Source organism: Henckelia pumila, chromosome 1, assembly GCF_033568475.1.
Source record: "Henckelia pumila isolate YLH828 chromosome 1, ASM3356847v2, whole genome shotgun sequence".
NCBI lineage: Eukaryota > Viridiplantae > Streptophyta > Magnoliopsida > Lamiales > Gesneriaceae > Henckelia > Henckelia pumila.
In genome coordinates, this window is record NC_133120.1 from 95,998,945 (window position 1) to 96,016,438 (window position 17,494).

At 39.0% G+C, this 17,494-nt stretch overlaps 4 protein-coding genes across 5 annotated transcripts; 1 reads left to right on the forward strand and 3 right to left on the reverse strand.

Moving 5' to 3' along the window:
* Positions 1-355: 355 nt before the first annotated feature.
* On the reverse strand, positions 356-823 carry LOC140869595 (uncharacterized). The gene has a single exon (XM_073272971.1). The coding sequence runs from the start codon at positions 821-823 to the stop codon at positions 356-358; it is 468 nt and encodes a 155-aa protein (XP_073129072.1).
* A 12-nt stretch (positions 824-835) lies between these two features.
* Positions 836-8,237, reverse strand: LOC140869611 (uncharacterized). The gene is made up of 6 exons (XM_073272972.1): positions 6,305-8,237; positions 4,925-6,207; positions 4,659-4,805; positions 2,030-2,188; positions 1,674-1,877; positions 836-943 (listed from the first exon to the last, which is right to left on the reverse strand). The coding sequence occupies exons 1-6, from the start codon at positions 8,235-8,237 to the stop codon at positions 836-838; spliced, it is 3,834 nt and encodes a 1,277-aa protein (XP_073129073.1).
* A 2,015-nt stretch (positions 8,238-10,252) lies between these two features.
* On the reverse strand, positions 10,253-13,046 carry LOC140874184 (equilibrative nucleotide transporter 3-like). 2 transcript variants are annotated; one of them, XM_073277471.1, is made up of 10 exons: positions 12,869-13,046; positions 12,583-12,643; positions 12,380-12,484; positions 12,138-12,293; positions 11,921-12,064; positions 11,714-11,819; positions 11,444-11,619; positions 11,206-11,360; positions 10,861-11,119; positions 10,253-10,779 (listed from the first exon to the last, which is right to left on the reverse strand). In XM_073277471.1, exons 2-10 carry the CDS (start codon positions 12,631-12,633, stop codon positions 10,669-10,671), a joined length of 1,263 nt encoding a protein of 420 aa, XP_073133572.1. In that variant the 5' UTR covers positions 12,634-12,643; positions 12,869-13,046; the 3' UTR covers positions 10,253-10,668. The 2 variants fall into 2 exon arrangements, with proteins under 2 accessions (XP_073133572.1, XP_073133568.1); XM_073277467.1 differs by having other exon boundaries at positions 10,254-10,779; positions 12,583-12,658; positions 12,869-13,045.
* Positions 13,047-15,837: 2,791 nt separating this feature from the next.
* Positions 15,838-17,458, forward strand: LOC140874176 (protein PAL OF QUIRKY-like). The gene has a single exon (XM_073277459.1). The coding sequence runs from the start codon at positions 15,994-15,996 to the stop codon at positions 17,299-17,301; it is 1,308 nt and encodes a 435-aa protein (XP_073133560.1). The 5' UTR covers positions 15,838-15,993; the 3' UTR covers positions 17,302-17,458.
* Positions 17,459-17,494: the final 36 nt, after the last annotated feature.

Below are 17,494 nucleotides of genomic sequence, written 5' to 3' on the forward strand. Positions count from 1 at the left end.
TTTCAACACATCTCCTTCAGTGATCCTAGCCAAAGGCTCAGCTTCCACCCACTTCGAGAAATAATCAACCGCCACCAATAAAAACTTCTTTTGAGCAGGAGCTACGGGAAAAGGACCCACGATATCCATACCCCATTGATCAAAGGGGCAAGAAGAGACAATAGCTTTCATCAGCTCCGCGGGTTGATGTTGCAATCGAGCATGTCGTTGGCAACTATCACATGATGTGACCAACTCTTGGGCACTTCCCAAAATGTTAGGCCAACAATATCCCCCCAACAAAACCTTTCTTTCCAAAGCATGAGCTCCCAAGTGATTCCCGCAACACCCTTCATGTACTTCTCTAAGCACATAATCAGCCTCTTGATAACTTAAACACCGAAGGAGAGGTCCCCGCGAATGACCTCCTATATAAGACTTCCTCAATCAATATATATCTTGAACTCTTTAATTTCAACCTCCGAGCTTCCCTAGCGTCCTCGGGCAGCTTTCCTTCCTTCAAATAATTAATTATAACGACCCTCCAATCCTCCGCTGATAGTTCAAGTATAACCGAGCTCATATGAGGTGCGAGCTCCACCTGAAATACTACATCTCTAGTTTTCCAACTCGCCATAGAACCAGCCATCTTCGCCAAAGCATCTGCTCTCTCATTTTCCCTTCTAGGTATCTGTTCGAAAACCACCTCCGCAAATTGTTCTTTTGCATTATCCACCTCTCGAGCATACTCAATAAGCTTTTCATTTTTCACATCATATGCCCCTTTCATTTGTTGTGCCACCAATTGTGAATCGGAAAAGACGTGTATCCATATGGCTCCCATATTCTTAGCCGCTCAAAGCCCAGCCAAAACGGCTTCGTATTCAGCTTCATTGTTAGATGCCTTGAAATCTAACTTCACTGCCAATTTCACCTCCTCACCAGTAGGAGAAATCAACACCCACTACAACAAAAATGGTCAACGACAACACTAGAAAGACAACGTTTTTTTACAGAAAGCGTTGTTAAAAAAAGAAAGACAACGCTTTTATGAGAAAGCGTTGTCTTTTTTTTTAAAATTTAAGAAAGACAACACTTTTTTTGTCATCCACAACGCTTTTTAAAAAGCGTTGTGGATGAGCGTTTTTTTCATACCTTCCACGACGCTTTCAAATAAAAGCGTAAAGAAAAAAAAATATACTTACAACACTTTGTTTAAAACCTAAAAAGAAATAGATATTTAATTAAATAACCCAACAGCTACCCGACCACTTTGACTCAAATAAATCGATTGAGCCCTAAGTCGCCATTATCAGTATCGCCGATTGATTTTCGAGAATGGTTGGGAAAGCACTGTCGCGATTATGAGTGCCGATTGTTTTTCGAGAATGGTTGGGGAAGACTTGTAGAAAACCACTGTTGTGAGCAGCCGTGCCGAAATACTCCAAAGAGGTAACAAGCTGCGATTGCTTTGATTTCTTGCACTGCGTAAGCTAATTTTTCCATTTGTTCCTGGGTTTAATCAATGTGGGCTGCCATTTTGCTGGAGCACAAATCTGTGCAGGCACGATTTGTGTTGCTTTGCTTCTACGATTTTCTGCTTGAGCGTGTGTTGCTGTGCAGGGCGCGATTGTGTTTTTAAATTTGTTTGCAGTAGATTTCTCCCTTACACTGCTGCTGATCGGGTCACTTACTTCTGCCTGCAAGGTGTTTGGTTTTATGCTTATTGCAGTGTAATCGACATCTCCATTGCTGCTTAGAGGTATTTTGGCTTGAAACCCTTCTGGTTTTAGGTGTTTTTGTGATTGTGTGCGTGTCTTCTCCTTTGTGTTGTTGGTTCTTGCGTTGGTTTGTAGTGGAGTGGCTGTTGGTGGTGGTGCTTGATTGAGTTCTTCTTGCTGCCATTACACACAAGACACCAAAAAACACAGAACAATTACACAGCCTTTCACCAAATATAAAAACATCAAATCATATTATAAACGACAGCATTTCTACAAATCAACAAAAGTAAAGTACAAGCAATAAAATGCTACTAAGACTTCATTGCATCAGTAGAATTATTGGCTTTCATTAAATTCTCCTTCTCGGCAGATTGGTCAAACTGAGCCTCAATGGGCTTAATCTCTGTTTTCTTCTTCTCCTTCAACACTTGCCTTGACATAACTTCTATTAAGAAGTTTCCTCCATTCCATACAGTTGCAATAACCTTGAGTAATTGGAAAGTAACCTTGAGTCGGCAAAAATAAGTTAGCATGAATGTGTACACACACACATTGGTCTTTTAAATTTTGTAGTGTTTTTGAACATGAGAGTGAAAAGGACAGGGATGGAGACCCGCAGCTAGCGCCTTCTTGTGTTCATTTTAAGTTTTTAACTCTTGATATATATATGAAATTAATGGATCCCAGTTACTGTCATTTTATTTATTTGGACATAAACTCTCTTAAAAAAACTAATTTTTTATTGGACATAAACGAAAGAAAGAAGTAAAGAAAAGGAGCAGATCTCAAATTTGAATAATTAATTAATGTATAAATATTAATATTACATTTAAGATGAAAATTACAATAGTTTGTAAATCAGAAAGAAACCGAAAACATCATATGTTTGCATCTAGAGCTAGTCGTTATAAAAAATAATATGAATATTTTGACAAAAAAAAACAGAAAAAGAAAAAGAAACGAAAAAATTGAAATGTCTCCTGATTTTATTTAAAAAAATCAGGAGATATTTTATAAATGAAGAAAATCAGAACATATTATTTTTTTATTATAAAAATTTTATTATAAATATGCACACGAGGATTGTCTAGTCTTATGAATAAATGTCGGTCATATGGAGAAAAGATGACTATAATTATGTTTTTAAATATCAATATTATATCATATAAATTTTATTTACAGATAATTATGTTTTTAAATATCAGTATGATCTTAAATAAATTTGAGATTGTTTTTTTTATTAGTACTAGAAGTACTCCTCTAAATTTTTTTATTGAAATACAGTTCTTCGTTTACTTATTAGGATGCACCTTCATTAGGTGTCTTGTGATATTCCTAAAGTTGTTTATGAAGGAAGAATTAGGATGAATGGAAAAGTGAGAAATCCCATTTAATAAGGTGCACATTCGTGTGTTTTGTGCAAACAGTTGCACATTTTCACGCATAAATTTCTTGATAGCGAGGAACATGACAATTTTCTTATGCTTTTTCACTTATATTGCTTTCACCAGTAGCAACATAAGTTAGACGTTATCCATATAATGGATAGTGGCTCAGCCTAACACAAATGCCACCCTGGAAACATTCTGCCTTGAACAAAAAAATAATCATCAATTTAAATGACAAACATTGTTTCTTGCTTAGCGGGCTTGAATTGGATACCTGTTCTTGTTTGACTAGAGCGCATTTATACAAGTATGAAAACAACACAATTTTTCTTACTTTACAGATATCAAATACATGGTATTTTTCATATTTCGGAACAATAATCATCTAATGGTAGTGCACATAAGTTCCTCAAGTTTGACTTAAATCTATTGGTTGTCCCTTTTTGGCATGTGTTTTTTGAGTTCATAATCTGCATACTAATATATGTTTAAAGTTTAGGTGCTTTACATGTTTATTCTACTTTCAGGACGCAAGCCTGGCCATTCCTTTGCTTTCACCTGTTCTTGTTCCAATGGCTCAAAGCATTGGGCCACTTTTGTCACAAATAGCATCATCACCATGGTGTGTCAAATATTTTTTAGCTTGATTTTACATGAAGAATTGACTAACAATTCAATTGTTGTTCTTGGTCAGGCTAGAAGTTTGCCAACAGATAAACTGAGAGTTTTCTATATTTCGAGTAATTGCGCAATTTACTTTATACAGGTGACTTCCACATACTTTTTTGGGACATACATTGTGAATCACTACTAGCTCTTGGGTTTTAGTCGTGTGTGTATTTGTTTTGATTTATGGTGATTGTTACCATCTTCTCATCCAGTATTCTATCATGCGTGTATTTCTATAGAATGCCCATAAGATAATATGGGGCTTATGATGAATCCTACCTTTATATTAAAGCAAGCAAATTACGAAGTTGCTCAGCACATTTCCAGTCCTCCAAATGGATTTAGCATTCTGAGAGTTGCTATGATCGCCGACTCCGGTTTGAGGCAGAAAGCATAGCGCAAATGGCCGAGATGAACATGAAAAATTCGATTATTTGTTATATTTGAATGATTTTTATTATATTTGAATGATTTATAATATTGAAATATTGTATATTAGATTTAATTTTCAAAAAATTTGAATATTGAGTGATAATATTGAAAATTTGTGAATTATATTTTTTTGTTTTTGTTTTTTATTTGAGAAAAGACAACGCTTTTTAAACGTTGTCGTAGGTGGAAAAAGCGTTGTCGTTACTAAAAAAGACAACGCTTAAAAAGCTTTTGAACTACGACAACGCTTTTTTGTGACAAAGACAACGCGAAAAAAGCGTTGTCGTTTTTAGATACGACAATGCTTTAAAAAGCGTTGTCGTATCCAGAAACGACAACGCTTTTTCCGCGTTATCTTTGAGCGTGGTCTTTTACAACACTGGCTACGACAACGCTTTTTCGGGGACATTAACAACGCGGAAAAAGCGTTGTCTTTGGCCGTTTTTCTTGTAGTGACCACCCTTACTCCACTTCCTTCCATTGACGATGAACCATCAACAAATACCTTCCACAGATCCTCATTTTCCAGATGAACGGTTTCGGTTAAGAAGTCAGCCAAAGTATGCGCCTTAATAGCAGTTCTTGGCTCATATTGTATATCATACTCTCCTAACTAGTGACCCATTTCACCAACCGTCCTGACACGTCTGGGTGAGTTAAAATCCTTCCTAGAGGGCTGTTTGTAAGCACTACAATAGGATGAGATAGGAAATATGGCCTCAAACGTCTTGCCGTCATCACTAATGCCAAAACCAACTTTTCCAACCCCGAATACCTCAACTCAGCCCCTTTAAGGGCATGTGACACATAATAAACAGGCTTTTGTGTTGAACCTTCTTTTTTAACAAGAACTGAACTCACGGCTCCCTTCGAAGCTGATAGATACACCCACAATCCTTCTCCAACCACCGGCTTGGCCAACATGGGTAACTCAGCCAAATACTTCTTCAATTCTCCAAAAGCCTTCTCACAATCCTCACCCCATTCGAACTTATTGGCTTTCCGTAAGGTACGGAAAAAGGGCAAGCTACGATGAGCAGACCGAGAAATGAATCGCGCCAAGGCTGTGATTCTCCCGATCAATTGTTGGACCTCCTTCGGGCCCCGAGGAGACGTCATATTTTGTATAGCTTGAACCTTTCCCGGATTAGCTTCAATCCCACGCTCAGTTACCATGTATCCCAAGAATTTTCCACTCTTAACTCCGAACATACACTTTTGAGGGTTCAACTTCAATCCATAAGACCGTAGGGTGGAAAATGTTTTCACCAAGTCATCGATGAGGCCAATTGCATCTTTTGATTTTACCATGATATCATCCACATACACCTCCACATTTCTCCCTATTTGCTTGGAAAACACTTTATCCATCAAACGCTGGTACGTAGCCCCGGCATTTTTAAGCCCAAAGGGCATGACCACATAGCAAAAAGTTCCCTCATAAATGATAAAGCTTACCTTATCTTGATCTTCCACAGCTAAAGGGATTTGATGGTACCCTTGGTAAGCATCCATTAGGCATAAGTATTGATGGCCGGCCGTAGAATCCACCAATTGATCTATTCGAGGCAAGGGATAACAATCTTTTGGGCATGCCTTATTGAGGTCCCTAAAATCCACACACATCCTCCATGTACCCGAGCTCTTGGGCACTAACACAACATTCGATAGCCAAGTAGGAAATTGCACCTCTCGAATGTGTCCAGCCCCAAGCAATTCCCCTATTTCCTCTTTTATCACTTTATCCTTGTCGGGTCCAAAGTGCCTCTTCTTTTGCTTTACGGGGCGAACTCCGAACAAGAGATTTAACTTATGCTCCATAACCGCTGGTTTTATACCTCTAAGCTCTTGAACTGACCAAGCGAATACATCAAGGTTAGCCTTTAAGCAAATAATGAGCTTTTCCTTGACCTTTGTTTTCAAATCAGCAGCAATCTTAAGCTTCTCTCCGCTAACCCCTAGTTCCACTACTTCAGGTTCCTCCTCTTCCAGGGTTTGAACCTCTCTCTTAGCCACTGTTATCATAGCCACACACCCCCCCCCACCCCCCGCGTATCATGCTAACTTCCACCCGTGTTTTTTTTCCTTCTTCGCGCACCACTCCATCATAACATCGGCGTGCCACTTTCTGATCCCCACGCAACATCCCAACTCCTCTTCCTACGGGAAACTTGAGCTTTTGATGATACGTAGAAGCCACAACTCTAAAATCCTTCATAGTTGGACGACCCAAAATCCCATTGTATGAGGAAGGAGCATCTACCACCGTGAAACTCACCATCTTGGTGACCCGTTGAGGGTCATTTCCCATGGATACTGGGAGGAAAATCTGGCCCAACGGTCTAATAGCATGGCCTGTGAATCCATACAAAGGTGTTGAGATAGGATCCAATTCAAATCCTTCCATTTTCATTTGATCTAACGTCCCTTTGAACAACACATTCACTGAACTCCCACTGTCAACAAATATCCTCGCCACATCATAATTTGCAATTGTGACCGTGACCACCAAAGCATCATTATGCGGAGTCACTACACCACGAAGGTCTTCGGGTCCAAAACTGATTATGGGATCTTGAGGTAAATTCAACTCTTTAGATATTTCAAAGTTCTTCATCCTCCTTCCATACGCTTTACGCGCCCGTCCGGAATCACCGTCGGTGGCGCCTCCTGAAATCATATGAATCATACCTCTGGTAGGGTTATTAGCCTCATCTACCCTCCTTCTTTGGTCAAGCCCTTGAGGAGGAACTTGACCCTCCATCTGTCTTCTCGGAACCTCCGGTTTTGGATTTACCCAAGGAGGACCCCGACCTCGCCGCAGAGGTGTTCGAAACTCCTGATTGCCTCTTGGAGGAGTTCTTTCCCTCCTTATAGGTGGAAGGAACTTAGGGCCTTCATCGACCCTTTGCGAACTTCCTTGCCTCCTTCTTCCTTCATCTACCCCCATCACCTTGTCCCTATTTGGAGCCAAGGGGACATAAGGTGAAAACTGCCTTTTACCTCGAGCTCGATCATCCTCCTTTTCTCCCACCCCTCGTTTTCTTCCTCCCTTCTCCGCCCCTTCCACGGTACTACCTTCTGGCCTATATTCAGTCCTCCTGTATCTTTGAGCATCCTCTAAATTCACATACTTCTCCGCTCGTGCCAAAAGATCATCGTAACTTGATGGAGGCTTCTTAACTAGAGACTTGAAAAATTCCCCTCCTTTCAACCCTTGGGTAAAGGCTCTGATCAGTATATCAGGGGTAGCAGTCGGCACTTCCAAAGCTGCACCATTAAAGCGTTGGATGAATTCCCTTAAAGTTTCCTGATCTTGCTGCTTCATCACAAACAAACTCAAGTAGTTCTTTTGGTACTTCTTGCTACTAGCAAACTGATGCATAAAGGCCACATGGAAATCCTCAAAGGACCTTATGGACCCGGGCTTCAACATGTTAAACCATTGCTGGGCAGACTTTACGAGCGTGCTCAAGAATACTCGATACTTAATACCGTCGGAGTATTGGTGCAATAAGGCGGCGTTATCGAACCTTCCCATATGCTCCTCCGGGTCCGTACTTCCATCATATTCTCCCACGCTTGGCTTCTTGAAACTAGCTGGAAGTTCTTCCTCCAAAACTGCAAGGGAAAATGGACTTTCTTTCTTAAGAGCTGCACCCTTGCTACCAAGTTGTTGTCTCAACATCCTTATCTCCTTCCACATTTCCTCCTTCTCTTGGTCATCCATGCCTGGAGGGGGTAGGGTTCCCCCTACCTGACTTCGCTGAGCCATTTCATCCTTTATTGGCACTTTCACTTGCTCTTGTTCTTGCTCCTGCTCTTGCTCTTGCTCTTGCTCTCGTTCTTGCTCCTTCTCACGACCTTGACCTTGCGAGACTTCCTGATTCTTCTTCAAGGCCTCTCCCACAACCTTAGTAATAAATTGGCCCAACTTTTCCAAGGTCATACTTCCCACCGTATTCCTAGGGGGAGGCTCCTCCCTCATCGGCCCTAGGCGAGATGAGGTGGTGTGAGCTCTTCTACTCCCTCTCCTTCCAACCATCTCTACGTCTCAACTCAAAGTTTCCACAGACGGCGCCAAGTGATACTCACTAAAATTTGATGACCCGAGTCCCACTCAAGCCCAAAGCTTCAAGTCTAGAGATGAACCTGAAATCAAGCAAATAATGTTAGAGGGGGCCGGGAGGGTATCCCGGCGTAGCCCCTCCGACGCTCAAGTCAGGGACGTGAATGAATAAGAGAAAGAGGATCTTGGGCGCCCCTCAAAATGAAAGTGAATTGAATTGAAATGGAAGGAGCAAACCCGTATTTATAGGAGGCAAAATAGGGGACCACGAACACTTTGTAGGGGACCACGAGCGTGTAGTTCACGCGCCTCTCTTTTTAGAGCTCGCCCTCCAAAGACAACTCAAAACACAAAACCAAGCTTGTCCACCCTAAGGGTCGCCCGCCTTAGGGGTGCCCACCCTGAGGCTCGCCCACCCTAGGCGAGCCTCTCCTACACTACCTTCATATATACTTTCACTCATCCCTTTCAAATTGTCATAAGCTTTTGACTTACCTTAGAGACCTCATGTCTAAAGTCCAACTCGATGGAGCTCTCCTTCACCTCTTTAGGAGCCAACATACACCTTCTTTCATAATCCCCTGATGGGCCAGCCCTACCTCTAAAAATGAGACTCGGACCTTAGTCTTTGGTTATGGGCCTTCATTGGGCTCAAGCACTTGATGGGCCTACTCATGGGGTATCATGTAGGATCTTGTATCCCTGGAATAATGCCTTGGATTGTTCCTACAACCATACCACGGTGGTCTTTGAGGATGCTCCCATAACCCATGCGAGGAGGATTTCTAAAAAGAGCAGCATCAACATTACACTTGACAAAGGGAGGCGGAGGTGCTTTCCAAGAAACAAGTTGTTGTTGGTTGGGATGGTGAGTGGTTTGGGTCGTGCTTTTGTGAGTCTCAAGCCATTGAGAATGGTTCTGCAAGGCAGAAGAGTAAATGAGAGCTGCGGTTTTGCTCTTGCCATTCCAAACTACGTCATTGCGATTTTGCCAAATACACCACAATAACACTGTTGTCATCTCGATGTCGAATGGATTGCGATTGATAGAAACATTATCCCACCATTCAGAGAGATTACTATGAAGATTCTCGTTAAAAGAATCTCCATAATCACTTATTTTTAGAGGTTGCAAACACTACTTAACAGACCCCAGATTGCTACCAACCGAAGAAAGGTTCCAAATAGGACGCACTAGAGGGCAAGAGACTAGAGCATGAAATACATCTTCTTCATCATGGCGACAGAGAGAACACCACGCATATACCTTATTTATTCTCATACTAATACCTTATTTTTTGTAGAGTCAACTTCAACGTATAGTATAACTTAATTCTCTTGATTTGACAATTAGTAATTTTATTCTGAAAAATGGTGCGCACCCCTCACCTCTGTTTTAAGAAATTAGTTTCGGATCGTTAATATGTTTAAGTAATGTAACACTCTACTTAGCAAAAATTATAACATTGGCAATGAACTGTAGTTTTTTTTTTCCTAAAAAAATGAGCAAATTAATGTATTGAAAATTATGATATTTACTGTATTTTATGGACCAAAGAAATAATCCTTTTTGTTTTCTTTTGGGAAAAAGAAAAACTAGCACAAGAATTGGATATATTTTAAACCATGTAATGTAAAACCGTCTCACAAATCATTCATAATACGAATTTCTGACTAGACTCATAAAAAAAAATTAGTTTTAAGTTCAAATTATAATTTTTCATCGAAAAAAATATCTTTTTTTTTGTTAGCTATGTTATGATTTATGAAAAAAGTTTTGTAATATGAAAATATTATATTTTATATAAAAAATTTATATTATATAACACAGTTATTATTAAAGTTACAGGCTGAATTAAACCAACTAATAGTATCAAAGCCAATAATTCTCTGTCGTCCTTTTATAATGAGAACTTGAGAAGTGAGAACTATATATCGAGCATTGCCCAACAACAAATATAATTTTCAGTTTGACTTGTTATTTTGATACATTAACTCAAGCTCGCTTTATCACGCCTAGCACAAACTTGCACCCAACAAAAGGAGCACCATATGTTTTGCATGACTCGTATGCATCATATGGCATCACATGGATAATTGTAACTGAATTGGGATTGTGCATCAAACTTGACTTGAGCTGTTCACTTTGAATATGTTTTATTTATTACTCTGATATTTTGTGGAACATACTAGGGGCATGATTCTATAAATTATGCAATACAACTTTTGCAGAACAATATGGCGTGCCTAAAATTACATACCAGAAATCATTAGCATTATGTGCCTAAAGCTCCATCGTCAGGCAACAAACAATACATGGTGACACCGTCGGCCCTGTGAATATTGTATTCCTTCTTAGCGTCCTCTTCGTTCAAGTTTCAGGTTGGTTTCAGCAAATGCAGCCTTCTCAGAAGGTCCCGTTGCCGATTATCCAAAGCCAATCAAGAGCGACACCAGAAAAAATACCTCCAAGAAGAAACAACACCAGCAGATTACCCAATGCATTCTGCTCTGGTGCCTGAAAATCGAAAACCTTTGTACAAGTTAAAAAATGGGCAAGTTCTAGGAGTCCAACATAATTTCATTTATCAAAACTTGCCTTGTAACCCTTAGGAGCAGTCGTGAGAACACACACTGTGAGGTATCCATTGGTTAGGCCTAGAAAGGACACAAGCACTATCATCCACCCTTGGTCTCCATACTTTGCTGTAAAGTAGAAAGCTGGAATGAGCAAGAAACGCGCCAATGATGCCATTAAAAGACCCTTTCTTGATTCCAGTTTGATACTCTTGATGAGAGGAAGGTATCTCGCTATAAGATCCCACACATTGTACATTGCAATCAGCACAACAGGATACCTGCGTACATAAAAGATGACACGGTCTAATCCTCATAATTTCTAATGAAGCGTAACAGTCGTTTCTCCTTGTTTTTGTGCATTTACCAGGATCCCAGATGGTGTGAGCCGGTGTTTTCGTACAGGAATCCAGGAAAAATCGACAAAGTGAGCACATATATTAAGTAGAGATCCAGTGCATAATCAATGTTTTGAAGTAATAACTGTTTGTTGCTTAGGCGATCATCTTTATCATCTTCACCCTATAAACGAAATATGTAATTTCATATTTAAAATATTCACTCAACTGAAGAGAACATGACTTATTCAAGATTATTTTCTTTACCGTTTTGTTGTGTACGGTGTCAATGCCAGCAGCAGCAAGATCAGCAGAAACTGTTTTTGACCCTTCAGAAGCTGCCTTTTTACGATAGTACTTCACAATCGGTAGCTTAGCAAAGACGAACGCATATAGGAAAATACACATAAACTCCAAGAATGTCGAGATGGCAAGAAACAACACTGCAGAATCAGAACAAAACAACATTTTTATCATCTGAATTTAAATAAACCCGATAATCTTATCTCATTTGGAGAGGTCCTGAGTTCAACTTACTGACGCCTTTGCGAAGCCCGTTGTTCGTTTTATCAAATACGGCTTTAGTCATTAGCCTCAGGGCAGAAGTAAGTGCACCAGATGCAGCTAAGCCAACAAAGAATGACTGCGGATTCAGACCAGAACACAACCATAAATATAACAAATTTCTGTTATTTATGTCACAATGTATAATCTAAAAGTGCCCAGGGTGTGAAAATAATTTACTTGGATGAATTCAGGACACATAAATGACAGATCCCCGACCATTCCACCTTGAACGTGGGCATCTGCGATACCAAACGCAGCAACGAAAAGACAGATCCCGATATAATTTCCAATCCCTCCTTTCCCTGATGATCCTAGATCTATCTGGTAAAAAACAGCAGGTGATAAGAAAACATGAAGTAAAATGAGTTCAAATTTTGATGAGAACTGCACTCACCAGCAAAAGTCCAAAGGTACTCAAGCAGAAAAGAATATATCCAAACAAGTTACGCTTCCGTGTGTCGATTCTTGCCTCATTATAAGCAAGAATCATCATTGTACCAAGCGCAAACGGCTGATAAACAAGGGTGAGTACCCTTGCAGGATGGTAATTCTGCGACATAAGAAACTCGAACGAGTTAAATTGTTTTCCCTTCATTGAGGGGACTAGTTTAATCTAAGCTTTACGAGTCCAATTACCGGGAACAGGTTGTAATAGTAATCCCCTATTGTTAGCATGCTATTCCAAGAAATAAGGGATCCCATTCCAAGAAAACCGCAGACCAGAATTGCCTTGTACTTTCCCTGAGATTTATTCAATGAAACAGATTGATATTTGAATTAAACACACATCAAATTTGCAGCAAAACAATGGAAAGTACAGAGAGAAAAAGTACACAAACCTCGAGCCTGCTGGGACTGGTGACCTCACTAGTCTCAAGATCAGTAGTCATAGTTCCCCCTCTATGAAAAAAACAACTGAACAACGGAATTAGTACAACAGTTTCAGACTATCCCATCAAAACTAAGTAATAAATAGAGGAAACAAAACTTTTTTACATCGCAATAGAACTTTGGAAAACATCAGTCAGCTCAATATTACAATGCCTGAATTCCTCAACACGTGACAGATAATCTGTCTAGTAGATATAAAAATAATCTTTTCCGATAAAAAAAACCTCAACCCACCTTAATTAGAGTCAAGATTCAGCAATACAAATGGATGAAACAGAAGCACTTTCACACAAAGATGTATATATAAAATCAGAATGAAGTTCCAGAATCAAAATGAGAGATTTATTGGCTTTTGAAACAAAACTTTTGCTTCTAAAAAATGAGTCAATGACTAGCATAAACTATATATTTTTTTTGATGGAAACTGACATAAACTAATTTGGTAACGTCTTTGAAAGACGATGTTGACCTAAAGTTTGAACAAAAGTGAATAAAAGATTCATACTTTACCAGAAGATTCTTTTCACATGTCCGCATATATATATATAATTTTATACAAAAACACTTGTCTTTACGATTTTAAGGGTTATTTTTTTTAGACGAATTTATTATATTGGTTATTTATTAAAAATATTATATTATATGCCAAAAATATTACTTATTATTATAAATGTGGATAAGGTTGATCCATCTCACGGATGAGGCCGTCTTACAAGAGTATTACTCATAAGTCATAATTTTAATAACACGTAATCTAGTGTGCAGGATTTTTGTGAGCGACCACAGTTACTATCAAAACTCTATGTACATATATATCTATACTATTAATTATGGGATAGGGGTGAATATTAACTAACTTTTGGTGAGATTTTTTTTAATATGACAATAATACTCTTAATTAGTTTTTTTTTTTTTCTAAATTTTTGTTTACCTTTTTGTTTACAAATCTTTTTATTTTATAATTTAATTACAAATATTTTAAAAACAAAAATAAATTAAAAATAAATTTATGATTATACGAGCACGCAACGCGTGTTCCTTTCTTATAAATGGATGGCGATAGATTGATCCAAAATGGGCACGATAAATAAGAACGCATTGATTGGGGCTGAATATTTATATACACACACAAGTCAATTATATGATATATTTTTTGTATCTCATGGATTTTGTCAAAGTTTCGATCTTTCATATATTGTGAGTTTCAAGGTATTCCCTTTTTTTCATCTAGACTAGAAATTGCATGGAGTTCTGATTGCACCATCACCACCAAATTATAGACCCCACTAACTCTTACGAAATAGACCCCACTAACTCTTACGAAAGGTGTGGATATACATACACCTTAACTTTTTAATTTGTTCGAAGAAACAAAGCAAAAGTAGCAAGGAGTCGTTATCTTGGCATATCTTTATTTCATTAGAAAAAAATACAAAAACAAAAATACAACATCATCACGTTTCATCATTTATTTGAGGCCAATTGTGGGTGCTCTCAAATTGAGTTCACAAACCAAAGTAGCCCAATGCTTTGACTCGCTCATGTAAATGAGTGAAATAAATTCCTCCGCCGAAGTCCGAGAGTCCGAGTCAAAGTTGATCAAGTGTATACACAACAACTACAAGTCTGATTTTGAACACGAATGTCGATCAAACCAATATATATTCATAAAAATGATGCCATTAGCACCATTATTTGAGCATATTGCGTTTTAAAATTTCCCTTAACCATATGGATTAAGGAATTCACATAAAAATGGAAAATAATTGGAAAAAATCAAACTCATAACCACTAGCCAAACATATTATTATTATTATTATTATTATTATTATTATTATTATTATTATTATTATTATTATTATTATTGAAATGGTTTGTTTTTTTTATTAATTATTTATTAGAATACGAATTGATGTTGTGTGGGAATGGGATATGTTTTGGCACAAGCCCAATTCGCCAAGAATGTGTGATAGGTATGCGTAGAGTCAAGCCCAATAAATTTGGGCCCACCGTTTGTTGGTTTAGGCTTCCTCCTAGTCCCGGGCCTTCGACATAGCCGAACTGCAGAAGCATACAAGTATACTGTATATACCTTATTTACTAATACCTTATTTTTTGTAGAGTCAACTTCAACGTATAGTATAACTTAATTCTCTTGATTTGACAATAAGTAATTTTATTCGGAAAAATGGTGCACCTCTGTTTTAAAAATTATTTTCGGATCGTTAATCTGTTTACGTAATGTAACACTCTACTTAGCAAAAATTATAATATTGACAATGAACTATAGTTTTTTTTTTTTTAAAAAAAAAGAGCAAATTAATGATATTTACTGTATTTTATGGACCAAAGAAATAATCCTTTTTGTTTTCTTTTGAAAAAAAAAAGTTAGCACAAGAATTGGATATATTTTAAACCATGTAAAAATTTTTGTAAAACCGTCTCACAATTCATTTATAATACGAATTTCCGACTCGACTCATAAAAAAATTTAAATTTTATGTTCAAATTATTATTTTTCACTGGAATTTTTTTTTTTTTTTGTTAGCTATCTTATGATTTATGAAAAAAGTTTTGAAATATGAAAATATTATATTTTATATAAAAAAATTATATTATATAACATGTATTAATTTGAGTTGAAATGTTATTTTTATATAAAAAAATATTCACTGAACATATGTATCATATCGACGAATGGGTGTGTGTACACGTGTAGGGATAACAAATCTACTCGTTTAATAAATAATCTTAAAACATATCTGGCTACAGTACAGCAAAAGCAAGTACAAGCAGAACACCACAGAAAATTTGTGGCCCCCAGTGTATCGTCTTTGACTGCACTAATACAACGAATACTACAATTAATATGATTAATTAAAATTAAAAAATATTGGAATTTGCTTCTTTTTTTTTTTTGATAGAAACCAAAATAAATTGGAGATTTTTTTTTTTTGATGAAAAAATATTGGAGTTATGTGCGAATAATAAAAGTAAAATATCTTTATTACTTTTTTTCTTTTTTGTGTATGAAATAAATAAATCTCTTTATTATTTTAATAGTTTGATTTATATCAGACAATATATAATTGGATACCACGTCTGAGAAAGAACTCGGATTAAGACAGACAAGTGGGACCCACGCTTTGTTTAGTCCCACCACCACCACCGCCCACCAGCCCCACCACCACCTCCCCTTCGCTCTCCACCAATCCATTTCTCTTTCGCTCTCTTTCCATTTCATTTTGCATTCATCATCAATTCTCCTCCGTTCATCATATAAAAATCCGTTTTGTTTTCTGTTAACTGTATCGAAATTTTGATGAGAGTAATTCGTCGTTTCTCGAGTTGATCGATCGATGGCAGCTTCACACTATCAGGTAGGTGAAATGGACTCCGGCCCCGCCGATTCTTTATCGTCAACGCCGCGTTCCGATCACCATCACCACCTCCACGACGACGGCGCCACCTCCCTTCAGCCAAGGGTCCGGTTCATGTGCAGCATTGGCGGGAAGATCCTCCCCCGTCCACATGATAACCAGCTTCGTTACGTCGGCGGAGACACCCGAATTGTGGTGGTCCACCGGCACGCGACCTTTTCTTCTCTCCTCTCGAAGCTCTCGAAGCTGGCGGGTACCTCCAACATCAGCATAAAGTACCAGCTGCCCAACGAAGACCTCGACGCTCTGATAACCGTCACCGCCGACGAGGATGTAGAGAACATGATGGAAGAGTACGATCGGCTCTCGCAGAATAAATCGGCTCGGCTGAGGCTCTTTCTCTTCAATATCGACGATATAACAAGCTCCAGAAGCACCAGTATAAGCTCGCTCCTGGACGGCTCGGCTAAGCGCGAGAGCTGGTTCGTCGACGCCCTGAATGGAGGACCGGGTTCGGGCCCGGTTCTGGAGCGCGGCCGGTCCGAGGTTTCATCTATCGTCTCCGAAGTTCCGGATTACTTATTCGGGCTGGATAATCAGGAGGACACTATGAAAGAACCCAAACTCAGGAACAAAAACCTTTTGAACGACAGCGTTTCAATCTCCGACCCGGGTTCACCTGCTCCGGTTGTTTCTTCGCCATTCGGATCCACTTCGTCATCCCTGGCACCACCCAACGTGCAAGCGATTCCGGATCTTCCGCCCGTGAAAACCAAACCCGTTAACCCTGTTCAAACTATGGACCAAGTAAAGGAAACCCGAGTTGGTCACGAGATACTCACCGAAAATACGGGTCTTCCTCAGCCACCCGTATATTCAAGTGGTCCAGGACCCATGTGGCACTACCCGGGTCCAGCTATGCAACCCGTGCCGGCTGTTTACTACATGCCCGGTGCGCATCAAGTTCAACCCGCTAATATGCAACCGGTCCCAATGCAGGCTCAATTCGTCCAGCCATACCCGGTTGTTCCGAGTCAAGTACCCGTTGGGTTTCCCCAAACAGTATCAAGCATGGGTCAAGTATATGGAGCTAGTGTTAGGCCTTATGACATGAATTCTCGGGTCGTTCACGACGGTGCGAATCAAGCCATGTATTTCGCACAAGGGGTTAGAAATGCAGCCTTTGTTCCAGGTCCTTATCCAGGCATGGTAGCTCCTGGTGTGGATGAAATACAGGTCTCCGGGCTAGATGTGGCGGCACAAGGCCACTTGTCTCAGGGACCTTGATAATGTAGGCGTGCAATGTGAAAATAAAATCTTGGCATATCGTGTTTTTTTACTTTCGTGCAGTTGATTGGGATCTTGTACATGATTTGGTTTGGACCGCTATACTATGTACGTATGATTGATTGGTGAAAAAAAAATGCCTAAAGCTTTGTGAGAAGCATTTGCAATTCGTGTAGAATGTCAACACCGTTTG